The sequence below is a fragment of the Netta rufina genome (assembly GCF_964035555.1).
Source record: "Netta rufina genome assembly, chromosome: 10".
In the NCBI taxonomy this organism is placed as follows: domain Eukaryota; kingdom Metazoa; phylum Chordata; class Aves; order Anseriformes; family Anatidae; genus Netta; species Netta rufina.
In genome coordinates, this window is record NC_140133.1 from 8,134,363 (window position 1) to 8,155,471 (window position 21,109).

The 21,109-nt window shown below is 40.9% G+C and overlaps 1 protein-coding gene across 1 annotated transcript in view; it reads left to right on the forward strand.

Annotated features, from left to right (window-relative positions):
• The window catches only part of POC1A (POC1 centriolar protein A), a 54,912-nt gene that overhangs the window by 21,634 nt on the left and 12,169 nt on the right, over positions 1 to 21,109 (forward strand). The window contains exons 8-10 of the mRNA XM_084292998.1: positions 1,814 to 1,882; positions 4,473 to 4,571; positions 20,448 to 20,585. Of these exons, the coding sequence (XP_084149124.1) occupies positions 1,814 to 1,882; positions 4,473 to 4,571; positions 20,448 to 20,585 (306 nt within the window). The remainder of the gene's footprint in view (positions 1 to 1,813; positions 1,883 to 4,472; positions 4,572 to 20,447; positions 20,586 to 21,109) is intronic.

The following is a 21,109-nucleotide window of genomic DNA, read 5'->3' on the forward strand; positions in this document are numbered from 1 at the left end:
CAGCCTTCCTGTGTGCTTCCTCCTTCATTTCATGCTTGCTTAAAGGTTGAAAATACATTAAAATAAATGCATGGTGTGAGATGCATGCTTTTGCTCAAGTAGTGCTTTAGCAGTCAGTACCATTTAAAGTCTCTCAGAAATGACTTTTTTTTAAGTGCAAGGCTTCTTCAAAATGCCAGTGCCTGTGCTGTATGACAGCGATCCTGGATGCATTCATTCTTGCATCTGTTCTCTAAAACTATTAGGAGAAAAGCTGTTTTAAGCCAGCCTTCTATATTTCACTTAACAGCATGACAGCTCTCATAAGCCTGCATAGATCATAGCTCATCCCTTAAAAATGGCAAACAACTGTGTGTAAGGAGTGCCCGCCTGCTTCTTGCATTCTCCAGTGGTGCTGCAGGTACCTGTTCGTGCTGCTGTGCTGCTCTGTCTGCCACTCTTCTGCCCCCTATTCTTCTTTCCAGTGCTCCTCAGAAAACCGTGCCTTTTTCTTCCTCCTGTGCTGAGAACCATGATCTTGTGCTTCGTGGATTTTTGACGACCAAGTCTCCAAGATGAATTGGATTCTGCTGTGAGTCTTGTGCATTCGGTTATTCTGCTTGTACAGATTCCTTGATTTGAAATGCCTCTAGCCTTGGCCAAATTAATTGATGCAAAGTGATTGGTTTGGCTGATAGCATGTCAGGCATGTTGTGAAATTACATCGTAGTGGAACGACAAGAGCTTTAAGTCTTGGGTCTTCTGTAGTGAGTAGCTTGCATGGAATATCCTATAAATACATAGGAGAGCAGGTGGTGACTAAAAACAACAAAAAAAAAATAACAAAGAGAAGGAAAACATCCCTTTCCTTCATGATAGAACTGATTGTCTTTCATCTCTTGCACCTCATCCCACCTATTGATCAGTCGTGTTATGCTGTCCCTTAGTGGCAGCTGCGTATTTTTCAAAGACAGGCTGTTGGGAAAGTGTGCAGAGAAAAGATGTGATTTTTCCAAGGCAATTCTATTGCACACAGTGGTCTGTGAAATATGTTGTCTTGTGCTGTCAGGGTCTTGAAGATTTTGTGGTAGTTCTTGACGTTCTGGTCCCTGGAGCTATATGGTTATGTGGAAATCTTGGTTTAGTGGGTTTTTCATTCATGTTTCTAATAATCATGGTGTGAAGAGGAGCTTGGAAGACAAACTCTGAAGGCTTGGCAGTCTGGGGAGTGGTAACTCCATCTTTCAGGTTCCAATTTCTAAAAAACCTTGTGTTTTTATGAGGAATGGCTTATGTTTTGTGATGCTCAGAACTGTCAGTAGCTGGAGTATTTTTCTTCTCATAGTCTATCAGTGCACCATTTGATGCAGAACTGTGTGTGTCTGTGTATGTAAACCTCCTTTTCTACTTTGAACCTTTCCTTTGGGTGTCTGTGCTTAACAAAACTCTGTTTCACCAATTCTTAAAAGATGAACAGGAGCATTAGGAAATGCTAATTCTAAAGGGAAGAGGATGACTGAGGGGAACAAGAGAAAGGCTGAAGCTGTAAAACTTGGCTTGTTCCTCGCTCTGTCTCAGTGCTATTGGTATTGAAGAGTGAGTATCTTAAACTGCAGGCAAAAATACGGGGAACAATAAGTGCCAGCAAGCTCAGCACATTAATTGTGGGCTGTTTACCTGACAGAGAAGAGCAGTTGAAACTTGGTCTTTAGCCTGCTGATATTAAAAGAGAAATACTTTGTAAAGGTATAGTAAATAGAGCTTGTAACACTTCGTTGTTTTTTTTTTTTTCCCCACTTTTTTTTTTAAACACTTCTTTTAAACTTATTCACAGGGTCCAGCCACCTGTGTAGCATTTTCAAGAGCGGGAGACTTCTTTGCCTCTGGAGGTTCTGACGAACAGGTATGTCACTGTTTTTATATGATAGTTATGTGCCCTGTTACTGTGTTTTAGGCATCTTACTGCTTTCAAAGAGAGGAAAAATGGTATTTAGAAAAGAAAAAGAAAGTGAAAAATACTAAGCACAGAGTTTTCTATCTGAGGAAATGAGGTGATGCTTCCCTGAATGCTCTCCCAGAGCCCATTGATCTACAGGGCAAGGGGTTGTATTTCATGTTCCTCGGGGTTCTCCTCCCTTAAAAATGTCCTTTCAGTTTTATTTCAGAGGCTGTGGCTAAACCATCTCCCCAGATGGCTTTGAGTCTGATTGGACATGAACGTAGGCTGCAAGTCTTTCTGGTGGTGGGAGGAGCTGGTGCAAAGCTGTGCTGATGCTGCAGTTACACAGCTTTCTGAGTCAGAGCTGGACTTTTCTCTGAGCTTCATTTGTGCTCTGGGATTGTCTAGGTGTGTCATGCTGCTGTAAAGTGCTTTTGTGGACATAGCAGTTGTCTCTTCCTTTTGCTTCTGCTTTTGGATTATAATCCTGATTCACATTTGTTTAAAAGCTCCAGGGTTTTCTTTTCTGTTCCCTGGGAGAAAGCAAAAACATATCCAATACATCCAGACCATGCTGAAATGAGTTGCATTTTTTTTAACGTATGTTTTCAGCATACTATCCAGGAAGAAACTAAACCAGTCCTAGGCCTGTAGTTCATGACAGTTACGTGATCTACTGCATTTTAACTCCATTTTATGCTAAGATAGGTGGCATAGCTTACCATCCTGTCTCTTTAATAACACCTTTCTTTTTCTTAAAAAGATTTTAAGCAGGCTATCTCAAGAGAGACATTTCTAGTGTTTTGTTTTTTTTTTTTTCCTATAAAATTACATAGTGTTTACTCTATTAAGGTTTGCTCTTGAAGTGCTTTTCTAACACAAGGAATAAGTATGCATTTTCTGCTCTTGTTTCTTTCTCCTGAAAGAGCCCTAGTGTGATGTTGGAAGCTGCAGTTTCACTGTAATTCATTGTTATTTATTTTCTATAGAAAATTTCTTAGAAATTCTATTTTTGTTGTTGATTTCTAGTCATAGCCAAGAATGTTTTGTTTATTTTTATCTTGAGAGGATGTGTTAGCCTATACTTTTCTACTGTGTAAATTTCTTTAGACTTTTTTTTCTTTTTTAATTGGGTCCTGTTTATCTTTCATTCGGTTGGGATTTCGTTACAGAGTAATGGCCATTGCAAATGAGGTTAATTCTTTCTCCTCAAAGCATCTCCTTGTATTGTTAATTGAGAGACTAAATAGCAAAGCTTCCCTAGAAGCTGTTTTGTAAAGGTATATTTATGGTGTGTGTTCATGTTACTGACATTTTTGGCCATCAGTACCATCACAGCTCAAGGTTGTGTGTATTGCTGAGTGCATGTATTGGGAATGTTGGCTTTCCTGGACCTAGCTTTTGTGAAGGAATTGCCTCTTTCCTCTCGGGTTTATATGTGAAAATGTAGGCAATGCTTCCTTTTGTGCATGGAGAAAGAACTTTCACATACATGTATGTATTAAAAACAGCATTAGTCTTTGTGTATAAGATTTTTCTCTGGAATAGATCTCATCAAACACTAGCTTTCTGGATCCAGGAGAAATATGAGAACTAATGACAATAATCAAGAACATCTCTAGAGGTCAGAGAGAAAATGTCTAAATCCCTTCATAAACAACATGTAGCCCATCTGAAAAGGCATGTTTACTGAATAGAGTAGAATAGTTCAGTTGGAAGGGACCTTCAAAGTTCATCCGGTCCAACTCACTGACCACTTCAGTTCACTGACCTGTAAAGCTGTCAAGAGATGGTTTGTCCAATAACAGCATCATGTTTTCCTTTTACGCAGCTGAATGGCCTTACTGGTTCACTGTGCAAGTACAAAAAAGTCTTTTTACACTTCACAGAAGGCGGGAATGAAACCTTGCAAGTGAAGCATAAACACATATGTTTCTGTTAGCCAAAATGAACTGATCAGATTCATAGATGTCTTTCAGACTTCTGAAATAGTTGATTGATGCTCTTAAACTTTTTCAACTTACAGAGAGTGTCATTGGTAAGGATTTTACTCCATAGATTTGCTCTTGATATGTTGAAGTGTTTTTTTTTTTTTTTTTTTGTATTAAAAGCCCAGTTGTAACTCCTCATCTCTTCTGAAATAAATACTGCGTTATGAAGAAAAGGTGCCTTTAAGTCAGATTTAATTTTGTTATTTAGCTGACAAACCAGCTCAAGATCTCTAACGTTAATCTCAAAGTACTAATCTTTCCTTTTCATCAAGATGTTGCTTTGAAGTTATCTAGGTAGCTCTGTTTTCATGATGTTCCTGACTCTTGGAATGTTGGAAGAGATCACTTTCCCACTGAGAATTAAGCTCTATTCAGTACAGCTCTATTCAGTAGCATGTTTACAAATAGCAGCTCTTTAACTTGATTGATGGCAAAGCTTTCTTAGGTAAGCCTGGTGTGTAGCTGCCTTTTCTTCTCTGATGAGTTGACAAAATTGACCTGTAAGCTAATGCGGGTTAAAAGTTTTAATAGACACAACTTAGCCACTTGCCTTTCTTCTGCAGGTGATGGTATGGAAGACCAATTTTGATGCAGCAGACTATGGTGAAGTGCTGAAAACACAGAAGTCTGGCTCTAGTGTGGATGGGACCTATCACAGTCTGGTAGGTCAGCATGCAGAAATTCCATAAGGTTCCTTTCTGGAACACTTCCTACAACTTGAAAACCATGTGACTTGATTTCAGGTGTTTGAGCTACAGAGCTGTCTTTTTCCTTGGTATTAATTTGAGTTGTAGGATGTCTGTTATTTCCCAGTTTGGTGTTGTTTCTGGTTTATTTAGCTATACTTACCTCATAGGAATATTACATATAGAGATAAATAAATTTAGTGCATACATATGCATTTTTATTAGCAGACTGCATTTAGGAATGTGTGGTAGGCTTGGACAATGTTATACACCTCCATCTCTCCTTGCCCACCCACCCCCAAAAAATAAAAAACATGAAAAGCACGGGTGTAACAGGTAAAAGCAGAAAGAAAGCAAGCAAGCTGAAAATAGATGTTCAGAATATCTTTTCATTGAGAGCTAACAAAGACTAAAGAAACCTCTGCGGAGAGACGTAATGCACAGGAGAAATAGGTGACACGTTGTATTAGAGCTTTGTTCCTGCCTATTTGGAGACATCGGTTCACATCCGTTCCCTGAACTACATGTGAAGAGACATTTGAGTTCTGACTGTACCTAATGGATGAATTCATCAGCTGAATAATTCAGAATGATGCGCTGATCTAAGTGTAGCATTGATGTTACACACCTTGTTAGATATCTATTACAAGATTAACCCTTTGAAGTTGCTGCCATCCCAAGTTCTGATTTTTGCACATCGTGAAATGCATTCAAAACACACTTGAGTTTTTGTATTGTCTTAAAAATCTTTGGATTTTTTTGGTATGTTCAAGTATTACTGCAGGATTCTGAAATATGTTATTACTGTGACAATTTTAGTACGTCTGGTTCAACATGGGTTGGAAGCTTAAAAGTGGGTTGTGAATCAGTAGGTTTATGCTTATGTGGTATGCCTTAATTGAAAGCTGAGCTTCTAACAGTCATCTCTTGCTCCATGGCAGTATCTGTAATTTTATCAATTTAGATACCCTTTTCTGGGCTACTAAACTATGTTCTCTCTTAAATATAATAGTGTTTTTACTTGATAGAACCTCAATCCGTTGCTGGAGGTGTTGGAGTAGCCATGGTATTTTGACAAACAAGGTTTGTGTGTAACTTGCTATATAGCTCTGAACCTGATGCCTCATGATGTGCTTTGTCAAGAGAAGCAATAAAAATTGGGAAGGACAGAAAGGTCAGGATAAGTCATGGAAGGAGATGGAAAGTCCACAATAATCCTGTCTAGCTTTGGATAAGACTGATATCTTTCTCTTTGTCTTCTCCAGTGTCCTAACTTTTAAGTTATGCAGGCTATGAAACTAACAGTCCAATGACCTCTTTGTTTATTAGCTCATTGAACTGGACTAACTTTGAACTCTGTCAGTTTTAATTTAAGATACTTGGCGTAATATAATTCTGTGTTGAAGTGTAGAAGAGAGAGCCTTTATGGAAGAAGTGCTTTTTCAGTTCGTGATATTAAAAGTAGTGACATAAACAGTGTAGATGAGGTGTCCTCTAACATGAGGTGATGGTAACTTTACCCCCATTTGTACTGCTGGTATTACCAGTGCATATTATCCAGTAGTAATTTAACGCAGGGGGATAGGAAATGCCTGATCTCTTCTAAAGCTTAGTCATTGGTATAGAACCTCTCAGCAGATGATGTGATATGTATTGAAAGTAGCTGTTGAACTAAACCACTGAGCAGTGACTCACCCCCTTGAATGTTGGTCCCTCTGACAAAACTGTTTCCCTGTGAGAAGAGGGTTTACCTGCCAAAACCTCTGATGGATGCTGATGGGACCCCTTGTGTGCTACCGACAGGTGAGTCCATGCCACGTGGTGGTAGCTGGCCAGGGTTTTCTCCACTTGCACTCTGTGCCCATGGGAAGCAGGACACCGCAAAATCTTTGAGGGTTTGAACCAGGTGCTGTGTTTTTACAGAGGGCAAAGTGAATCCATGCTGAATCACATGGAAGAGATGTGCTTTGATCTGGGGACCTGAATTACTTCAGAGGAGTGAGCCACCCAAATGAGCCCTTTGGCTTGGGCATGCAGTGTGGGAGCAGCTGTTCCCAGTGGTAGTACTGGAATATAAAAGATGTGGGAAAGTTACTGTGTTACGGGCAACTTCTCTAAGTTCAAACTGAGAGTGCGATTCTTCCCTCCTATTTACGTCTTGGCCAAATGTGGTGTTACCTTTCAGTCTGAACAACATAAATGAGGCTCCCAGTAGACCTGCTGGGTTAGCTGTGAGCATATATAGGGACTTTAAATTAAAACCTTTGACAGACTCTCATGAAATGGTTGGGAGCGTTGCTCTGCTTTGAAAGTGTGGTGCTGCTTTGAGCTGCTCTAAAGGAGTGAAGTTCCTGTGCTTGTCTCATGTTGCACTGTGGTCTGTGATGCCAAAGTAGTGAAACTTTTGGTGGTGTTGGCTGTATTGTTTCCAGAGCAATCGCAACATGCAGAAGCAGAGCCTGCATCTGGTCTCTGCTAATGAATGGCTCACTGTGCTCAATGAGAATGGAAATGCAAAATATGACTTGTGCTCAGTGCTCTTGAATTGTAGGTTCTTAAGAATGCAGTGCTTGAATATTAACACAGTTATTGCTAAAAGTTAGAGGAAGGGTAAACAATGTAGTCTGCGAGCTTGTTTTGAATATCCTAAGTTTAAATTTCAGATTGATACGAAATGTTCTTAGCTATTAAAAAAGAAGCTAATCTCTCCAAAAATAGCTCTGCTTATTATTCTGAGGAATGTAAATGTAACCTGAACATGGAAATTTTGACTCTGTAAGAAATTGTCCACTCACGGCAGCCTAATTCTTTTCTTTCAAGTGAAGGTCTTCTATTTTTTCTTGTAGAAATGTGTTATGCTGGGCTGTTTTTGAAGAGTACTGCTACAGCTTAGTGCAAGACTTGTATTTCACTATATATTCAGCTTTAAAAGTGCTTCCTTTCTATTTTGAGCCAAATGCTGCCTTTTTAAGTTATGAAGTAATTATTTTGATGCATTTTGTGTAGCTGAGGTCAGTATTATTTCTCCCGCTTCTCTCCCATCAAAAAGACTTAAAACAGCAACCTGTAGTTTTTAATTTCATACTGAGGTCATCCTTTCCTTCGATGGAAAGGGAAACTGCTTTATTCTTCTCTACTGCTGTGTTAGTGTACCGAGATTCTGCTTCTGGAATAAGCCTGAGATTTTGCAGATGTTGTTTTAAATGTAGTTACGTGCCAAAAGCATGTAGGTTGTTATTCATTTTTTGTACCCCTAAAATATATGAACATTGTTTTTGACACATCTGAGTCTGTTTTCACCTTTTCTTTAAGGCAAGGATGATAGTTCTCAAAAAAAGAGCTTATGCTTTCTCGTATGGTGTAACTTTATTTTTTTCCTGAAGTATTGTGAAAGCATGAATACTAACCAAAGCAGCGGCTATATAAAAACATTGTTTTGTATTCATTTTCTTGTGGGAAGAGTCAGACCAGCATGCAAGCACTAAGAACGAATAACTGAATGCAGATACAGAAACTAGTCATTGAGATGGATAGGGAGAAAAAAAAGAATCCTAAACAACCTGTGGGATAAAAGAGGCATGAAAAATCCTGTCAGGGTTGGTGAGCTTGAAAACAAACTTGCTCTAAAACACTCTTCATTTCAATATGCAGGTGGAGACTGAAGCCTTTAGAAGATGCTGGTTTCTCAGGCAGTTGGTTAAAGTTCATTATGAATCAGGGTATTGGGCTTGTTTGCAGCAATAGGTGTGAACTTCAAAGTTGCTCTGCCCACCTGCTTGTGTTTTCTGTAAATACATGAGGCTTGGGAGATGCAGCTTGCTTTGAAAGTAAAAATACTCTGTGCACGGGCTATTGCAAATGAAAGAAGGCTATGATGGGCAGGAATTATAGTTATGGCTGTGGTGTAAAACAATAAACACTAAAATGTGATATAAAGAACACTAAAGCTGTCGGAGGTAAATAGTAAATAGGTAAATAGTAAATATATGTTAGTACAGATGTGAGAGATTCTATATGTTAGATCAGAGTTGTGATATCCCTGGAATGCTTGCTGACAAGATATAAACTAATAATTGCTGCTACAAAGTGTTGCCTAACTGCCTTGAAAACCTAAGTTAAGGGTGAGCACTCCTGATGAGCTCTGCATGAAGCTCATGGGAGGAAACAAAGTCTTATAGTCCCGTGTCTTGATTTACGTGTTTGCTTTGAGCTGGAATCTAAGTACAAATAAATTTATGTTTTAATCCAAAGTACTGAGCAGTGAGGACCTAAAGGAAAGACAGAATAAGAGGCATAGATTTTTGCCCGTAGTTTCATATATGTGGGCTCTTACGATTGTCTTGGGGTCACAAACTCTGAGCATAAGGGTCTGTCTGTATGAAGAATTGTGCAGGATCAGATCAAAGGACTCTAAAATCTGGTACGTTATGGAAATATTTACTTAATCCTACTATTTGCTCTTTTTGGAGAGGGTGGATAAATGTTTTATTTTGGGTTTTTGGTGGTGGTGTTTTTTTCCCCTCAGATACAAGGGAAGCTTCATACAAAGCTTTGCACGTGCAGTTACAGCCAACACGAGTATACATTAACATTTGTTTCATTATGTGACAGATTTGCTGCTATTGTTTGACTAATTCCAAGAAGACTATGTATGGTAAAGTGTTACGAACAAATGCTGAACAGTTGATGTCACATGGGCACTTAGAAAGTGCTTGGGTATTTATCTAAATTTGTACACTCCACTGAAATTGATGGATAAAAAAAATGCATGAGCTAAGTTGGTAAACGTTGTTTTTAACGTGATGTTGTGGAAAATAGGAAATAGTAATTGATGGAGAGATTCTTTTTTTGATCTTAAATATAAATACAAACATGCCTTCTATGATTGTAAGTCCTTGTGCCAAGTACTACAAGGCAAAGAGGGACTGCTGAGGAGACTTTCCACCTCAGCCTCTGACCCTTTTGCCATTGCATCAAACTTTTTGAAGAAAAATACTCCAACAGTTGTTCAGGTTGTAGAACCTCAGAGGCAAAGCAGTCTTTAATGGGGGAAGGAGGGCTTCCGACGTCCAAAAGGCAGTCTGCAAGTGCTGTGTGTGGCTGGTGAGAGGTAGCCAGCACGGCAGAACATACCGGTGGTGATGGGAGGTGTTTCTCTTGCCACCTCGGTTGTGAGTTCTGCAGCCATAAAAGCTAAAGATACGCTGTACGTGCATGCAGTGTTAGTTTTCCTGAGAAAAGTTGTATATGCGAAAGCGTTTTGGTTTGGAGGTGAGCTGTAGGATAAGGTCAAATGACAAAGCCAGCAAGTGTCAGAGCTACCCTTGCTCAGAAAACACAGCTTAGTTCACAGCTCCCAGCATGATGCTGAGAACTGCCCACGGGAGTACTCCTTTGCTTGGACAGTTTGGGAGACCAAAGTCATGTGGGCAAAGAGGCAAAATTGTCCTCTGTCACTCCTCTGCCAGGAAATCTTTTTTTTTTTTTTTTTTAAAGCTCACATGCACAAATGTTCTATATACATAGCTCCTTAGAAGATAGATGGTGCTCTATTGCAGAGTTACCAAATTCAAAGGCTAATGACATAGCAGACTTAGTGAAGATTGGGAAGAGCAGTGCTTCAGCAGAAAGGACTTCTAAACAAACGATAAGTAGCCCATTGCTCTTCAAATATGCCTTTTGGTTAAGATGATAGACATTTAGCCCTTTTTCTACACTTCTGGATTTAAACTTCTTTTTTTTTTCCATGAGGCATTGGATTATGCTTAGTTCCTCAATGTATATTTTTCCAAAACAGATAGGAGACTTGTTGTAGTCCATGAGGCTTTGTACTGAGACTGTCATTTCAGTGTGCCTCTCCTGCATTTTGACTGGAAAGTCTTTCCTGAACAAACTAAAGCCTGAGTAATTATCAACTACAATTAACTTCAGCCTGAAGAAAGAGGAGATGTGCCCTTATTTTGCTAACTACATAGACTTTGATGCATCTTCAATATTGTTTATGATCCCTGGGAGGTAATTTTTTGTTTGACAAGAAATTGCTACAAAAGCCTGAGATCTGACAGTGGTGGTAAGTCATAAATTTTCTTAAAGAAAAATGTGTGAAAACAATGATCTGATCATTGGTCATCAGTCAGCTCTCTGAGGCCTATAGCTGAACTTCCTAACCCGTCTCCACCTCTCATTTGCTTGTTCCCTTCTGTGTGTGGTGACCTTGGGTGCCTTTGGTGCTCAGCCCATGGTCTCCGCACTGGCTGCAGCAGTTCGGTCTGTCACACAGTCATTCATTGTGTAAATAAATTCCTCCTGAATTACTCAGGGGACAGATGTGGTTTTTCTTCTTTTGACCTTTTGGCTTCCAAATCAGTAACTATCTCTAATTTTGACATCCTTTAATACTTACAAATACTTCTGTACATTTATTTATTTATTTGCTGTGAAATTCCCTCCTGGGAAGGCATGGCTGGAGCTCTGTGCAATTGCATGTGAATGTGTTTCTGTTTGCATCTCCTCCACCTCTTCCTATTTATATCCTTATTCTTCTGATTTGTAAGAGAGGAATCCTATCTTCAACAGCAAGGGATCATCCTTCAGATTAAATGTGGCCTGTAAATTGATTTTTTTTTTTAATTATTTTATTTTTCCTGATCTTCTTGTCACCTTGTTTCTCCCTGGATGTTTTTCTACTCCAGGAAGCTTTAGCCTGCTATATTGTTGTCTTCCTCTTGGAATATGGAGATAGATTATTTACTTAAAAGAACGACATTGATGACTTCTCAAGATAAGTTTCCACTGCTTTCTGCACTGCTCAGCTGTCCAAGCAGAAGCTTGATAGGGAGTCTTACTACAGGAGTCTTACTACAACTAATCCCAGGATATTAAGGAGCTCTTCCCTGCATCCTTCACAAGTGGTGCAGTTGCAGATGATTTCTTATAGCTGACTAATTTTCACTCTTCCTTCACTTTTTGTTGAATGGAGCCTGCTCATGGAAGCGTATTAAATCTGTGACCTTCTCATGTTTTTTTGAGTAGACATAGGCTCAAAAGGTTTCTCGTTTTCTCGTTTTTCCACACCATTCTTTCTGGTATGGACAAAGATGGTCTCTACTGTGGCCTGTCCTGAAGAGGCTGTACTTGCCCTAGAGTTTTGTTAGCAGGTATGAAGAGACTTTCTGGAATTTAGGATGGAATAATTAAGCTTTTTTTTTTTTTTGGACGGATGATGTTCAACTGGCTAGCCTAACATTGCTCCTGGATAATAACGTCAGCAAAAATCTCAATGCCAAAGTAGTGGTTCTCTGTTGAATCAAGCCACTATTGGAATAGAAATACAAATAGGAAAACCATTGGGAAGAACTTTAACCCCTCGGTTTCATTTTTGAAAAGACTTGATCCAAATGAGCTGTAGAGTCCAACTCTAATTCATCAAAGATTAACATCTAGCAGCAGTACCAGGTTTGTTCATAGGAGGAGGCCTGAATTTACCCGAGCAGAGCTGGATAGCTGCATTGGTTTTCCATGCTCTTTTTGGAGCCTCACTGCTTAGCTCTGATTTTCTGCATCTTAGGTTGACTGTGAAGTTGCATCAGAGTAAAATAAGTTCTCTTACTCATCTATATCACTGTGTGCTTCACCAGCAGGTAACAGCAGAGCTTCTTCACAGAAGGTATTCCAGGAAGCTTCTGTTAATTGTTAGCCCTCTCATACTGTTTTGGTTTGTTGCTGCTGCTGCTGTGTGAAACTGTTTCTTCTCAAGCTGGAGGGTTTTGCCTTTATGTTGCTCTTTTCCCCTCGAAACACTTGTGTTTTGCTTTTCCCTTCATCTGGTCAATGTAAACAGGGAATAGTGTGCAGGAAAACAAATGAAAGCTCATGTTCTTCTCCATTTTTGTGTTTTAACATTTTTTGTACTTCAGGCTGTTCATCAGAGTTCTTTCATCTTGTCTTGAGGAAGGTCTTGGTTAAGAAGAAAAAACCAAGATATTAGCACCCTCAGATTGGTTTTCCAAGAGGATCTGAATGATGGCAACAACCTGCAACAGTTCTGCCCAGTAGTGGATGGGAGCAGCCATGCTGCTACAGCTGTTACCCTTAGTGTTCTGATTTAACGAGACTTTTCACAGAAATGAGATCAAATTATACTTTTTGTTGTCTTGCAGTGAATAGATTTGTTCTTTAAAACTCTTGAACAATAAGGCACGTCCTGACATGTCATTATGGGTCAGAATAAAAATTGCCTTTTTAGTTCAGCACCATCTCAGGTTAATTAATGTAAATTCACCCACTTAGGCTGCTGCTGTATGTGGCTTATTTTAATGTTTGAGTCATAATTCAAAGCAAAGAGACAGAGGCAAGATTTATGTATTTTTCCAAGCTGCTGTTCTGTGTCAGCTTAGAGAGATGGATGAAGATGGCTCGAGCTTTAAACGTTTATAAGACCTCAGACTTCTCTGCTAAACTCCAAACCTCAAGCAACTGAAGTTCCAAATGGGCATGTTGGTTTTATATGTGTACATATATGTAGATATATATATATAAATGTATAGGGGGGAGGTACGTTTCTGTATGTGTACACATAAATATATATATATACACGTAACAGGCAAATTTATACATGGGTAACATAGGCATGGTAATACATTGTGCAACGTATCCATACATACCTCGTTAGAAAGGAGAAACTACTGCAGAGAGCTACTACTTCATGAGAACACCGTGTGTGTTCTGCGTTTGGCCTTGGAGCCTGCTGCCTTTATAAAAATACCTGTAGCCGGATAACCTACGGCAGAGGATAAACACTTTGCTTCAGTATTTAGCAGTGTTTTTTTGGGGGAGCTTTTCCCAAAGCAACCTTAAAAAGAGCCAGAGAACAATCACCCAAAATTGAGTTAAAGTTCTTCCCAATGTTTCTCCTGTTTATATTTGGGTCCCATCCTTTCTTGAATGACACGAAGAATGTGTAGCTCCGAAAACACGAGCCTGCTCTCAGATGGCACGTGGAGCAGCGGTGCTCAGCACAGACCTCCTGCAGTGCATGGGCAGCACATAGCTCCGATGCTTTTGGCAAATTGGCGTGGACGCTTGTTACTGGAAGTTACCTCAAAGGACATGTAACCCACGTTCTTTTTCCTTCTTGGCACCGTACTTAGCGGAGCTGGATGGGAAGAAGCTGCTTCATTTAAAATACACAAACCTTACACCATCTGTCTGTCTCTGCAAGAGGTCTGATCAGGCAGACGAGTACAAGAGTGCCTTGGGATCTAAAGAGGTAAAGATGTTTCTTGGGGTTTATCACAGGTATAATATTTATTGGCCTGTGAAAAAACATGGTCATTACGGTAGGTGTGCCAAGCTTTAATGTTTTCACTTGGTATTTTTATGAACACCAGTGTGGAGAAGGTTCCTGTCTACATCATTTTTCACCTTAAAAATGTGCAAAAAAATAAAAGGGAAGTAATGTACTTCTCACCTCCCTTCTCTTTATTCCTTCCCTTCCTCTCTCCTTTGTCCCCTTCTGCTCTCAAAACTGAGTGTTGAGACAAGAGGTGAGCAAGAATAGCCTGTGATCCTGTGAGTTGTTTGACAAAACTGACTGAATTTGTATCCTAGCTGTTACTCTGTGCTGGTCTAGAGCATAGAGGTAGAGTAGTGCTAGTATCAAAGAACGTGATTGCACCAGAAATTTCAGTGCTGTGTTGAAAAGGGGATGCTTTTCCAGTCTAGAAAATGTCTGTGCTCAGAGAACTGTTTTCAATCAGTGGTATTTTATACCTAGCAGGGAGAAATGAGGTTGCCTCTCAGTTTTTAATGAGTTCTCTAATCCAGGGTAGTGTACTCCATCTGACCTCCCTGGAAACTTTAAACTAATGTTTCCACTGGATGTCACTGTTGCTCTGTGGGAATATATTTAAAATATCATTCACCTGTGGGTGAAAATGAGTCCTTAAAATAGAAGACTTTAATGGTACTTCTTTCTCATTTGGATTAGCAGAATTGGAGTCCAAATAAACAGTATGCACCACCTTCCCCCCCCCCCCCCCCGATTCTCTGCTGCTTCTTGGGGATTTTTTTTCAGCTAAAATGTAAGAATATAATTGCACTTAGTGAATAACAGATTCAATGGATGTTTTACTTAAAGGCAATGCCATCTTCCAAGATATTTAAAAATTAATTCTGTCACATCATCCTCTGTTTAAAAACAAAACAGTAGATGCACTGTAGAAGTTGATTTAAAGGACTAGAGGTGAAGCTGAACCCATTCCTTCCCTCCACTCAGTTATTCCCTTCCAGTGGAGAGAAGAGGGAGTATTTTCTAAATATCACCATTTAGAAAGCAAAGTGGCATTTTAAAATTTGTCTACAGCAGTTTTACTACTGTTGCACACGTATTCTGTAGTTAACACATCCCCTACACCCCAATCAGCATTACAATAACTGGCTGCAGTGCTGTTTAGCCAGAACAGTTTTCATGAAAGGTTCAGCAAGAGATGTCTGGAATGAAGGCTGATTAATTTTCCCTTTCCCCCAAGTAGTTGCACTGTGCTGTCTTTAAGTGGTTGCTATAAATAAATCACTTCTGTTTTCCCTTTGTCACTGAGAGCTGTATTGTATTCTGAAACTGCTTATCCATTCTTCCTCTAATGTTCAGCTGCTTCTTGCTATGCCCCCAGTGCTTAATAAGCAGATGTTGTAATAAGATATTTAATGGCAAATACATTTGTTTGGTTGCACTGAATAAAATGCGCACTTGACCTCGGACCAAAATAGATAAAACCTCTGTGGCAGTGTCACCGTTTCTGGGGCCTGTCTGCAGCACTCAGGTGGCACTTCACCTCGCGTGTGAGGCGGAGGGGAGCACAAGCATCCGTGCACTGATGTGATGCTTGTCAGCACTGAGACTGTTGGGAAGGCAGTGCATATTGCAGGGCTCTTTCTGTATTTATTGCAATTCTTTTTCACAGAATGGTTAAGGTTGGAATGGACCTAGGAGGTCCATGGAGGCCATGGAGGCTAGGATCCCACTGGCCAGTGCTGACCCCTGGGAGACACTACTAGCTACAGGCCTCCAAAACTAGACTCAGCACTGTTGAGCACAACCCTCTGAGCTCTGCCATCAAGACAGATCTCGATCCAGCCCATGTCCACTCATGGATCCCATGCTTCCAGAGCTTGCCCAGGAGGATGTTATGGGAGACAGTGTTGAAAACCTTGCTGAAGTCAAGGTAGACAACATCTACTGCTCTCCCCTCATCTGTCCAGCCAGTCATCTCGTCATAGAAAGCTATCAGGTTGGTTAAACACGACTTCCCCTTGATGAATCCATGTTGACTGCTCCTGATCACCTTCTTTTCTTCCACGTGCTTAGAGATGGCCTCAAGGATGAGCTGTGCCTTCACCTTTCCAGGAATGGAGGTGAGGCTGACTGGCCTGTAGTTATCTGTTTCTTCGTTGTTGCCGTTCTTGAAGACAGTGGCATGACATTGGCTTTCTTCCAGTCCTCAGGCACCTCTCCTTTCTCCAAGACCTTTTGGAGATGATAGAGGGTGGCTTAGCAATAACACGTGCCAGCTCCCTCAGCACCCTTGGGTACATCCCATTGGGGCCCATAGATCTCTGGGTGTCTGGCTTGCCTAAATAACCTCTAACCCAATCCTCTTCAACCAGGGGAGAGTCTTCCTCTCTACAGGCTTTCTCTCTTGTTTCCAGGTTCGGTAGTGCGTGGGTCTGGCCTTAGCAGTGAAGACTGAGCCAAAGAAGGCATTCAGTGACTGCGCTGTCTCTGTCTCTGCCGTCACCAAGGCACCCACCTCGTTTAGCAGCGCACCCACATTTTCCTCAGTCTTCCTTTTGCTGCTGATGCATTTGAAGAAGCCCTTCGTGTTGTCCTTGATGTCTCTTGCTAAATTTAATTTTGGCCTTCCTTATTACATCCCTGCATTCTCTGACAGTGTTCCTATATTCCACCTAAGTGGTTTGTCCCTTCTTCCACATCATTTTTAAAGCTGGTTTGAATTTAAATTAGTAGTGGCTGGCTCGCCGCAGGGTTTAGATCCCTATTAAGTTTAGGGGAGCTGTACCTTGGCATGTGAAGGGTTCTTTGTCCATTTTTTGTGGTCAGTAATAGGATTGATTTAATCCTTTTTTATCAAATTGAAAGTAGTTTTAGCCTGGAGGTGCTTAAGTTTTTCCTCACCTGGGTGTAAAATTCCCTTTGAATATATGTATTCCCTTCAAATTATATGTATTACTTACACATCTATAGATGTTGTTATTATATATTATCCATATACATTGTTATTTATATTTGTGGTTGTTATTAAAACGTGAGGGCAGGGTTTTGAAAGACCACACAATGATGCTCACCACTGTCACATTTGGAGGCTATACATTCAGTTCTACAGAGGCAGCATCGTTGTTTTACTGCAGCTCCAACCAGTGCCACTGCTGTGTTTGACCTACCACAGAAGTGAAGGTAGGTGTTTGTGGGAGATAACATGTTGCTCTGACCATTGAACAGTCTCTTTCCTTTTTTTTTAACGAAGAAGAATTTGTTTTAGTTCTTATAAATGTTTGGCAACTTTCTGAAATTAATATCAAGCTTAATTCTGGAGGTCTGCTTGGTTTTAGGATACGTAAACACCTCAGCATCTGCTCTGTGAAGTCCCGGTTGTGCTGCTTATGCAGGAAAAGCTTTTATTCACTTAAAGGAAAGGGTAATTTGGCATGGAAATTTGGAAGGGATTAAAAACCAGCTTTTCTTCTCAAAGTCATGGTAGGAAGGCTGCACAATATCACTGCTCCCCCTAGTTCACAAGGTTTCTGTTACGCTTTGGGTAGCGTTCCTACAAGTACATATTTGTGTTTAGGCTCTTAAAAAGGTGAGTTGAAATTAGTCCAGTGACTTGTATGGAGGCTGATCCAGATGGATGCAAATGCTCTGGTTTCACCCATGAAAGGGAAAGTGCAGTGCCTTTGAGTTGAGAGGAGGCAGTGCGTGCTGCATCCACCTTGGCCTGGCTGGCTGTCAGCCCATCCTGTGCTGTTGTCCTGCTGCTGCTCTGTGTGTTGTGGGCTGCATTTAAGGCTTGTGGTGTTTTCATATGTGGCCAGCTGAGGGTTTGCAGGCATTTGTAATGAGATCACCTTGCGCTGGACATGCCCGTGGTGGGCAGATTCTTAACCTTTGTTGAGTAGTGTATATAGGACCCTTTTCTGAGAGGCCTGCTTGGCCGGATTCCAGATTTGGGTTGCAGCTTCATGCCATCCAAGCGGGTGGGATGAGTAAGAGGCTGGAGCAAGCTGCTTTCGGTTTCTCTGCCTGACTCCTTGTGGGCAGCGATTCAAAGTGGTGTCTGTAGGTGTGGATGTTGGATACTTGGTTCTTGCACCTGCTGTGGCAGGGTAGGATGTTAGAACTGAGTATGCAAAGACCTTCGTCAGTTGAAAGCCTCCTTTTTGGGAGTCACTCTCTATGACCCATTGACATAGCTTTTTGTTTTTTTTGTTGTTGGCTGAATGCATCCCTACATTAGGGGCATGCACAGGCTCGAAACTTCACGGCTGAAGATGCTACCTGCAAGTTGTCTTCTTGATCACGATGGTCTGTAAGCTCTCAAGCAGCTGTTGTGTTCGAAATGGGGCAGTACACCATCCTGTCACACATTTTACGTGTAGATTCTGTTTTGGAGGAGTGTTGCCACCACTGAGTGCCTCCAGGAACCCATGCAAGCTTCATGGAGGTGGCTTGCTGGGCTTTTCCCAGTGGTGGTGCATAGGCTGTGAGCGGATCTGCAGAACGTGGTGTGTGTGACACGGAGCTGCTGCTGCTCCTGGCTTCAGCTTGACCTGATGAGGATCACTTGTACCTCACAGCCTAAGGTGTGGGAATATCTATGCAATGCTGCCCTTGCAAATATGCCATGCTCTTAAAGTCTGTACTGCGTACTGTAGCAAAGAGAATATCAGCTGAGTTCAACCCAGCAGCTTTTTACGAAAAGCTGTCTGACATACGCTTTAAAGCTAGAGCAGAAAATATGTTGTTACAGTCCTTTTTCTGCTTCTGTGAGTCAGCTTGTTCTAATGGGTTTTGAAGTGGATGGCTCATCATCATTTGGGCTTTTTAAGTGCAGGTTGCATGTGGTGTTAGCTTGCTGAAATTTCTGCTGTGCCATGATTGGCTGGCCTAAAGTTATACCATCAAAACATAATGGCCAGTCTTAGCATAACAAGAAAACACGCTATTCAGTGCTAATTCACTGTTGATCAACTGCATTTTCTTGTTTTGCTCTTAAATGTACACAGCAAATTGCAGCCTTGTGAAGCAGCCTTTATCTCATATGTGCAAAAGCATGTTTTACTCGATCAAATTAGTTCATAGGTGACCAACACGTGGCTCTGGGGCAACCTGCAGCACACAAGTAGTTCGAGTGTGGCTCCTGTGCCAGGCCTGCACAGTGTGACCTGTGTTGGCCAAGGGCTGTGACAAATACGAATTGCTGCAAGCAATCTGTGTGTCCTGTTGCACAGGGAGTATGTTCTGCCTGAACTTCCCTTCCCAACCAGTCTTAAGGGAAAAGAGTGAGCTGCCTGCTTTTTCATGGAGAACCGTGATCCTGTAGACCCTCCATATATTTTTATCTAAGGATACTCCTACTGCATTAAACAGTCTGGGTTTAAAGTAATGTGAGATGGTCTCAGGTCTTGTTGCATCAAATGTAGAGATAAATAGTTAAATACAGTGCTAATCAGAAATGCCCTCATAGCAGAGAAGAGACGAAGCTACTCCTAGAGCCCATTTTCAGTCTGCCAGAACTCCTTGCTTTTTGTTGATTTGCAAGCTCCAGACATTTACGTGAGCAGTAAGTTGGGAAGTTCCGCCCGTGGGATGGAACGGCACCAGGCACTGGGCCATGGTGAACTACGTTCTGAGTGCTGCAATCTTGGCTTTAGATTCAAGTCATGTCTGTTAGTGTAAATTAGGAAATATAAGTCTGCAGTTGCTTAATCAGTTGGCTAACTTGTTTAGATAAACTCAACTTCTACTGGTGATAATGAAGTAAGTAATGCAAATAGTGTTTGTTCATTTGGAAAGGAAAGAAGAATAAATTCTCTAGCAATTTATGTGTTTTAAAATTTTATTTGGAATGAAATATTCAGGCTTGCATAACTAAAACAGTTGAAATTGAAACTTCAAAGTAACCTTGTTCTTAACCTCATTAAGGAGGGAGAACCAGTTCAAGATGTAAATAAAATTATAAGCATTAAATCAAAACTGTGTGTTGCAATGCATATTGGATCATTTTGGTGAACTTAACTGCAGTATTGCATCCTCGCCTTCCTGCAGCTAACAAAGATGGAGAGAGCCTTTAGTGTGGTACACTAAGCCTTTTTCTCCTTACGCTGTTGGGGTGAAATAACTTTGACTCCTGTCAGAGTAGCTTGCTTCATTCTGTAATTTGGAGGTAGTACTTCACACGGCTCCTGTAAGTCTCCATTTACCTGTACAGTCTATGTGTGTGGAGCACATGAACGTGACAAAGCTTTTTGCACACATATATCTTAAACCTAGCAGTATTGTTCCAAGATTTTTGTCTAAGCTTTGCCTTTCCTGATGAAGGCTTTAAAAAAAATAACAACAACAACACACACACCCCTCCAGACTGTGGAGAGCGATGGTTCCACAGCAGCTTTTCCTTTTTTAACAGAGTCTGTGCTATTAAAAGGGCAAGAGAGAAATGCAACTGTTTGTTCTTGACAGTCTCCCAACATAAATTGTTCTTTACCATTCATAAAACAGAAACCCTTCTCCAGCAGTTTGCGTTGCAATAGCAGATTGTCTGTTTATTTTTCTAGCTTTCAGAAATGGATTGCGGTGTTCACCTTAAGAAAACTAAAACTCAGGATTCTGGTAGGAACCACGAGCAGCAACAGGACAGCAGTCTTGCAACTACCTTGGAGCATATCATGGGACAGCTGGATGTTCTGACTCAGGTATGGTTTGCTGCTTGGTTTTGTAATGAAAATGGGAATATTTTGCAACAGCTTCATAGAGATTTTGGACTAGCTACACTTATCCTGCTTTTTAGCAGTTTAACGATAAATCTCTTTATCTGCTTATCAGCATGACACTATCCGTTCCCTCCCATCAGCTTCCAACTCAGGCCCTGCTCTTCCCCTCATTCCTTTGCACTGCAGTGTAGCAGAGAGCTAACTGAGCTAGCTGTAGTACCTTATCCTAAGCCAAGGTTTATCCAAGGTAACGCCTGAAGGTGTGGCTAAAATAGCAGGCAGTAGGACTCTGTCTTGGTGAGTAATCAGCCTCTTGTCCTTCTCCTGTTACATTGCAGTCTATAGGCAAACTGTTCAGATCCTTCTCCTTTCCCTCACCCAACATTCACCTACAGAGTCCAATTTCTGCAGTATTCTCCTCCCATCTATACATCTGGGCCCTTCTGTGCCCTTCTCACAAACATGCTTCTCACCCACAAGTAACGAACAACTAATCCCTTGCAGAA